At 37.5% G+C, this 8,251-nt stretch overlaps 1 protein-coding gene and 1 pseudogene across 1 annotated transcript in view; one reads left to right on the plus strand and one right to left on the minus strand.

The window, feature by feature from the left end:
• The window catches only part of GEMIN2 (gem nuclear organelle associated protein 2), a 19,825-nt gene extending 16,635 nt beyond the window's left edge, over positions 1-3,190 (plus strand). Inside the window, exons 9-10 of the mRNA XM_007938572.1 lie at positions 2,179-2,237; positions 3,151-3,190. Coding sequence (XP_007936763.1) covers positions 2,179-2,237; positions 3,151-3,190 — 99 coding nt within the window. The remainder of the gene's footprint in view (positions 1-2,178; positions 2,238-3,150) is intronic.
• An 810-nt stretch (positions 3,191-4,000) lies between these two features.
• Positions 4,001-5,858, minus strand: LOC103195104 (annotated as a pseudogene).
• Positions 5,859-8,251: the final 2,393 nt, after the last annotated feature.

The raw sequence follows: 8,251 nt of genomic DNA on the forward strand, positions 1-8,251 counted from the left end.
CTTCCGAGGAGTGGCTGGTGGGTTTGAACCGCCAGCCGTCTGGTTAGCAGGCAAGTGTCTTAGCCACTATGCTACCAGAGTAGCTTAAATAAAAAGATGAAAATGTTTTTCTCAGATAAAGGAAGTCTGAAAGTTGGAGCGATCTAAGATAGCACTGACCCGGGCCTTTGACTTCTCCTACATGTGGTTTCAAACCTCATGATGGCTGCTGGAGCTTCAGCCATTATATTTCATTATAAGCATCTGAGAAGGAGAAAGTGGCCATTTAAACAGCCTTCTTGGAAGCTCCCCAAGCATGTCTGCCTTTTTACCTCAATGGCCAGAATTTGGGAGCTCTGGTGGCATAGTGCTAACCAGAAGGCTGGCGGTTCAAACCTGCTAGCCACCTCTTGGAAGGAAGACTGGGCATTCTACTTCCGTAGTGATAACACCTCAAAAACCCAAGGAGGGATCGCGATGAGTTGAATCAGACTTGATGACAGTGAGTTTGTTTGTTTGTTTTTGGCCAGAATTTAGTCACATGGCCATGAAGAGCTGTAGAAATGTTTACTTTTAGCTAGGTTGCAATGTGCTAATGAGCTTCTGTTGCTAAATAGTAAAGGAAGAAGCTAGAATATTCAACAAATGCTTGCTGGTACAATAATTACTTTGAAATTCTCAGGTCCTTACTCTAATACATTCCTACAGCATTACCAAATAAATTAATATGCTACATTAAGCCTAAACCAAAAACCAAACTCGCTGCCATTGAGTCGATTTCAACTCATAGTGACCCCTCCTTGGGTTTCTGAGGCGGTAGGTATCACCACAGAAGTAGATTGCCCAGCAGTCTAGCTCTCATGTTTTTCTTTCCTTCATTCCTCTTCCCTCCCCCAAAGTGTATAGTTGTTCTCCATTGACTACTCCAAAATGTTTCCATTAAATGACCATGATACAGCCCAAACCAGTTTTCATGTGGCCCATAATGCAAGAAACATTTGCTGTCCCCTAAATATTCCCCGTACTTTGTTCCTGGACTTTTATTATCACTTCAGAAGTGGTTTTTTGTTTTTTGTGGTTTTTTTTTTACTTTTTTCCAACCTGTATCCATTTAATCTTCACAATCTGCCTCATTCCACCACTTGCTATGATTCTTCCCCTAATCCTAAGTAGATCTCCTCTGTTGTCTCAACATACTTTGTATCCTTTATATGACACTTAACACATTTTCCCTGTCATTAAACTCATTTGTAGATATTTATCTTTTGTGCTCAAAACTGGTAATATGTTTTACTCCCTACAGTGCTTAGCATGTGGAAGAAATGAATGCACCAACAATGTGGAAGTGCATCCCAAGTTTGAATCAATACTTACATGACTGTCTAGCATTATTCAGTGATACCTGTGGCTATTTTTAAAATGTATAAAATTAACTTTAATACCTTTTAGGGCTACCTTCCATGTGTCTAAAAATCAAACCAAACTCATTGCTGTTGAGTTGATCCCGACTTATAGCAATGCCTCTTTGGATTTCCAAGGTGGTATCTCTGTGGAAGCAGATTGCTCAGTCTTCCTTTCTAGGAGTGGCTGGTGGGTTTGAACAGCCAGCCTTCTAGTTAGCAGTCAAATGCCTTAGGCATTATGCTACCAGAGCTCCTAAGGCCTGTCATTTTGGCAAATAATTGATGTGAACTTTCTAAAACTTACAGTTCAGAACCATTTCTTTTTAACAGATCGTAGTTTAAGAAAGTCATACATACTGTCAGCATCAAAATTGAGAACTCAATTCTGAAATATTTTTTTGTATGCCTTATGGCTAGAAATCAATTTAGTTCCTGGTTAATTTTAAATCTCTTAAAATATCTTTTATATACTTTTTTTCATTATTGTTCAGGCAGAACATTTGGTTGCTTCTCTTATAGCAACCAGGAAAAATCTCTTCCAAATTTTCCTCCTTAGAGCCCTCAACTCTTAACTCCCTCTTAATTCCTTTAATAAAGATTAAAAGTTGATCTTAGATGTTTCTCAAGGGGTTATTAATTGTATTGTTTTCTCCTTTTTCTTTGTAAGTTTCAATTTCCATGTGGTAATTACTATCATCTAATAAAATTTTCATGCTCTTACATCTTAAAAGGAAATGTTTCTCAAAAACATTAGGGGGGGAAGACTACATTTTAATTAATTTTTTTTTTTTTTAAGGAAAACAAAGATGATGAGCGAGTTCCTGCTTTGAATTTATTAATCTGCTTGGTTAGCAGGTATAGTTTAAGTCATTCTTGGCTTCTTGCTTTATAATAGTGTTATCACTGGTGGTAGGTACTATTGTATCCATTTTACAGTTGAGGAAAATGATGTCTAAGAAAATAAAATTTTGTATGTATTGTAATTTATTTAATCATTCGCCTGTTGTTTTTCATTTTTCTTTTAAATAATGCTGCATTGAAGGTCCTTACATATACAGCTGTTTATTGCTAAGAATAAATTCCTAGAAAAAAAGGGTATGTACTTTTAAAACTGAGGTACTTGACAGTTTGCCTTCCAGAAAGTTCTTCCTGGACTTGATATTTTGTTTGATTGAACAGTGTTTTTATTCCATGCCTTTCTATATCTTTATGATATATTTAAATATTGGGGAGATAAGTAATCCTGAGGAGCTCTGGTAGCATACTGCCTAAGGCACTTGACTGCTAACCAGAAGGCTGGTGGTTCAAACCTACCAGCCACTCCTTGGAAGAAAGGTTGGGCAATCTACTTCCATAGCGAGACATTGGAAACCCAAGGAGGGGTCACTATGAGTCAGGTCTGACTTGACGGCACACAACAACAATAACAGGAAGCAATCCTGATCTTCTCTACCCTTTCCCCACACAATACGTTTTTTTCAGGATACGCTTATTCAGCATCTAGTTCTATAACAGCGATCCTGATGATGATTATTAACACACATTGTGCCAAACACTGTTCTTAATGCTTCACAGTGGGAACTTACTTAATCCTCTTAAGATAGATATTACCACTTGATAGATGAGGAAACCATGGCAGAGAGAGGTTAAGAAACTCCTACAATCACAAAGCCAGTAAATGACAGAGCAATACCTACCTCATCTATTATTGGTCGTAGTAGTGCTACATTAATATCTTAATGTGTACACTAAATTCTTGTTTTGATAGGTATTTTGACCAACGTGATTTAGCAGATGAGCCATCTTGATGTACTGATCTCTGAAAGATAGAAGATATTTGTGGTAAAGGCAATCTAAGTCTGAGGAAGTGCGATGCCAATTCAAGTACAGATTGCATTACATCTTCAACACTATGAGATGGGTCCTTAACCTCTGCAGCTCAAGTTGATATTCAGAAGATCATTTTTGCTCTTTTGAATGTGTGAAACATCTATAGAAAATCTCACCCAATTTGTGATTGATTACCCGTTTGAACAGTTCTCTGCAATCACATGCTTTTAAAACTAATTGAATGCCAATTATTGCTAAAGCATCCTGTATATAAATTGTATCATGAAATTGTACAGTAGGTCATTGGTGCTGTTTCATTATTTATATACATACATATAAAACTTTATTGAAAATGTTTGGGTTACTTAAAATTTTCTTGACTCTTGAACAAAACAAAAGATAATTGATAATTGATAAATGTCCTCAGCATTAGAATTGAAATAATCTAAATAGCAAAGTGTTCATAGTCTAAAATCAATAAAATTAGTCAAGCTTTTTTCTTTTCACCCTATTATCTTTATTTTTCTTTATTACACAGATTTCTTTTCTTTTCTTTTTTTTAAACAAGCTCTTCATTTAATAAGTCTGAATTCGTTTTCACCACGTAGTATTACACATGGTCATCTGTTGAAACATTTCTTTTTAACAGATCTTAGTTTAAGGAAGTCATAGATGCTGTGAGTTTATAACTGGTGACTGGCGGATAGCACGTTAGTTCCTTTGTTTTGACTTATAATCCTCAGCCTCACCACTGAATAAAGAATGTAGGCCAAACAAAACGTAATCAGTCACTCATATAGAACAGTATTGTTTCTACAATTTGAAGCTTTCTGAATGGATAGGTTCAGGCCTGATGTAACTGTAAAAAGGTTACTTAGTGAATAATAGAATATGGAAATTGTACAAAATGTTATTAACTTCAATTATTAATAGCTTAAACAGCACTATCTTACCAACTCCCGTTCAAAATAAAACTTTTTTTTAATCCCCAAAAGGTAGCATGTGTACATAACCATGCCACCTTGTACTTAGGGTCATTGTCAATACATATTTCAACAGAAACTTTGGCTTTAGGAAAGACTTACAAATATTTAAAACAATGGCTTTAATAATCATTTTAAATATATGATAGGGGAAAGGTACTTTAATTAAATACATCATACCAGTGATGCTGTCAAGGTTGAAAGTTACTCCTGATGTTGATAGTAATAAAAACTAGTTGGTACATGAAAGGACAAGGAGAGGGATAAAAGCAGTCCCTTCAAAACCAAAAAAAAGTTCACAGTGATTTATGTTAACAGTATGCATTTCATGATGGTAAGATGTACAGATTCAGAGTACCCTAGGGCTCTCCTAATGAGCATTTATGTCATTCCTGGATTATACAGAATTTAAAAGAGATCAATTGTATACCCCTCACACAGGATAAACTGTTCTGGGGTGTACAGTTTTAACACCATCATTAAAGTTTGCAAAAGGAACAGAATTTTAAAAAACTTTTCTTGGAGTGCAGTCTTCCATTTGGTGTTATAATCAGCAAATGTTATTCAGTAAATCAAAAATGGAGGGGACATACAAACACATATCTATTTGAGCAAGCTGAGCAGTATAAGTTACAGTTTTAGAAATGAAAGTTATATACTCTGTTCCAAGTCCCAACTAGGCAGTGTCAAAATGACATCTATTTCTTCACTTGCTTTGTGATCATACCCCTTGGTGGTGGTACGGGTCTAGTGGCATTCAACTGCTTTTTCTCTGCAGGCTTTAAAATCTGAAAAGAATACATTAGTGATTCATCCACACTCACCCTGGCACCTGCATTGTCAAATTCTCCACAATAATTAGGTGTAGAAAACTGACTGACTGTTAGCAAAAAATTCATATCCATCTTCAACCACCTGATGGGCTTTACATACAAGATCCAAATCATGCTTATTGAGAAATTTTGCAACCACTTTTGCACCAAATGTGAAGGACACTCCTGTCATTTTCACTACAGCCTATGACATCTTTATCAGGGTCAGACCACAAAAGATCACAAAGAAGACCTTGGTCTGGTACATCAGTTAGTTGTATAATTCACTGAATCTGCTCCATAGATTGAAGATCTGGTGATAAATTGCCGTGACAGCACAGTATCTTCTCAACCATGATGGCAGCTATTGGCAAACAGTTAAAGCAGTCTGTGAACGTTTTCCAGAGTTTATTGTTGTATCTTCTTTTACATTCATCATAAAATCTATAAATTCTATTGAGGCTGACACATTTGTGGTTCCCTCTGAGAAGAAACAAGTTCTCAGGATATTTGATTTTGTAGGCCAGTAAGAGGCAGATGGTCTCCAATGACTCCTTTCCTATGTCCACATAGTTGTCAAGAAACGGTTGCTTTCTGGTGGAAAACCACCGTACTCAAAAAGTCGAAGCAAATCTTAGTATTGCCAACGGGTATTTTGAGTGCCACGTATTTTGAGTGGTGCTTCAAGTTCTGGTAGGATAGGCTGACTGAGAAAGATCTCCCGGAGACTTCAAGCACAGTTCTTCGATTTCATTCTCTTGTAGCTGGACGTTCTTACCAGGCTTAGACCCTCTCACTTCCAGCAGCCCTTGGATGATGCTGTGGATATTGAGCTTATCTATATCCGCCATCGCCTTCCCCACCTCCGACCCTCCCGCAGCGGCACCACCCACCGCAGGCTTGCGCCTGGGACTCACACCTCCTTCCCCAAGCCAAGAGCACAAAGGCGGTACTGGCGGTGGCAGCAGCCGCGGCGGCTCCCCGCTCCCCAAGCTGCCCGTTCCCTGCTTCCTTCTTCACTCCCCACTGGAACCACCAGCACTGTTTCTTTTCTTAATCATTTTCAATATCAGTATTATTATAGGTCAACTATTTTGAATTTTCTACTTGAATCTTTTGTTCCTATAATTTATTTTTGTATCAAGTTGTTGCTGTTGTTATGTGCCGTGGAGTCAACCCCAACTCATAGCGACCCCTCCTTGGGTTTCCGAGGCAGTATCAACTACGGAAGTAGATTACCCCATCTTCCTTCCGAGGAGCTTGACACTGATATTGGTTCTGTGACTGTGATAACAAGTTCGGCTGATACTCTTTTGGCCTTTCCTTCATGGTAAAATATGGTTGCTGAAGTTCAAGGAATTGTTTCTGTATTTAAGGCAGAGCCTTCTGCATCTGATCATTTATAACATGATCACCTCTAGCTCCATGAAAAGCAGGGAAATGAAGTTGTAAGCCTTTCCAGACTCTCAAATGAGAGGTGCAAAAGAAAAGCTTACTGTGAATAACCCTGGCAACCAGTTACTTTGCCACAAGAAATAATTGGAGCCAGTTTAAGATTATATTTGAAACTTTCCTGTTGTCACACCTTCATAAAGCTTTTTATTAAATGGTAGCCTAATTAGCAATCTATATACTACTAGCTCTGTGGCAGCCTCACATTTTCTGCTGATAAATGATACTCACATATTTGGAGAAGGGAACTCATTTAATAACGGTAGTATGTCATTTATTGTTTTAATTTGTATTTGTTCCATTGTTAGTGGCTGAGCGTATACTTTTTGGACACTGCTTACATCCCAAAAACCAAAACCAAACTCACAGCCTTCGAGTTGATTGCGACTCATAGTGATCCCTCCTTGGGTTTCTAAGGTGCTCTCTTTGAAAGTAGACTGCCCCACCTTCCTTCGGAGGAGTGGCTAGTGAGTTTGAACCGCCAGTCTTCTGATTAGCAGTCAAATGCCTTAGGCACTGCACCACCAGAGCTCAGGAGAATAAAACTCACGAGGATACCTCTATTTACTAGAAAGCTGGATGATCTCTAAATAGTTAACTGAAAACCCGTTTCTGTAATGAATGACTTAACCTGGTAGTAAGGATATTTTTCAGGAGTATAGAAACAAGACATTATAAACCAATGGTGTAATAAAGTATGCACACTATCAGCATACCCCTAAAGTTTATCAGGGCTTTGATAATTAAAGGTATCTTCTGATATTAATGAGAAAATCAAAAGAAAAAAGTCCTCCAAGTCTTAACATAGGTAGAAAGCCTTAGATCTGTTGAGAAATTACACATTTTAAATACAGAATTTAAAGGTGGCTGTTAATATAAAATAGCTATAAAATGGTAGTTTAATCAGATTTCTGGAAGCAGTGACCAAGTAAATTAGATTACATCTGTATTTATTTCCTATGATTAATGGGGCATTTTTATTATGTTTTTATCAAAACTGTATTAATTTCTTTAAAAAAGTATATATTTTTTTCTCTTTTGTACTCCTCGGCAGAATAAACAGACTGGAGGCTGATTAGATTATAACTGATTTAAGATCATTGGTTCTACCAGTTTAATTGGGGGTTCTGGTGGCATAGTGCCTAAGGCATTTATTTGACTGCTAACCAGAAGGCTGGCAGTTCAAATCCACCACCCACGTCTCAGAAAGAATGACTGGGCGACCTAATTCCATAGAGAGACTGCCTTGGAAACCCAAGGAGGGGTCACTATGAGTATTGGGAGATCAATGCTTTTTTTGTCCATACTGACATAATATTCTGTTATATATGTTACCAGGTCCCCACCCTATATCTAAGAAAATGTTTCCCAAAGTATGTGCCCTGGAATACTGGTTTATGTGAGCTGCTGTTTCCAGAGAAAATGGTACTATAAATACTAGGTTAAACAAAATTAAGCTGTTACTGTTTGATATTTCAGAACGTGCAGCATGCCATTAATGTGCATATTAAGAATGTTCTAAACAGGATGGATATATTCCGCAGCATTTCAAAATATAGTTGAGCACAGAACTAACTTTTCAGAGTATTTTGAAAAAGTAAGTTATACCCAGTTTCTTCATTAACTTTGATAACCCCAAAATTTGTGCCAATCTCAGTACTTGCAGCCAGTTTAATGTTTACCCAGGTGCTAAAATGGCAAGGAGGCCACATGTTCCGACCTCCTCTAATCCCACGAGAGGAAGACAGGATTACCAGCAGTAACCCAAGGCCTATTACTGCAAGGCCAAACA

Source organism: Orycteropus afer, unplaced genomic scaffold (genome assembly GCF_000298275.1).
Source record: "Orycteropus afer afer isolate SDZICR_OR568_19922 unplaced genomic scaffold, OryAfe1.0 scaffold00051, whole genome shotgun sequence".
Lineage (NCBI taxonomy): Eukaryota > Metazoa > Chordata > Mammalia > Tubulidentata > Orycteropodidae > Orycteropus > Orycteropus afer.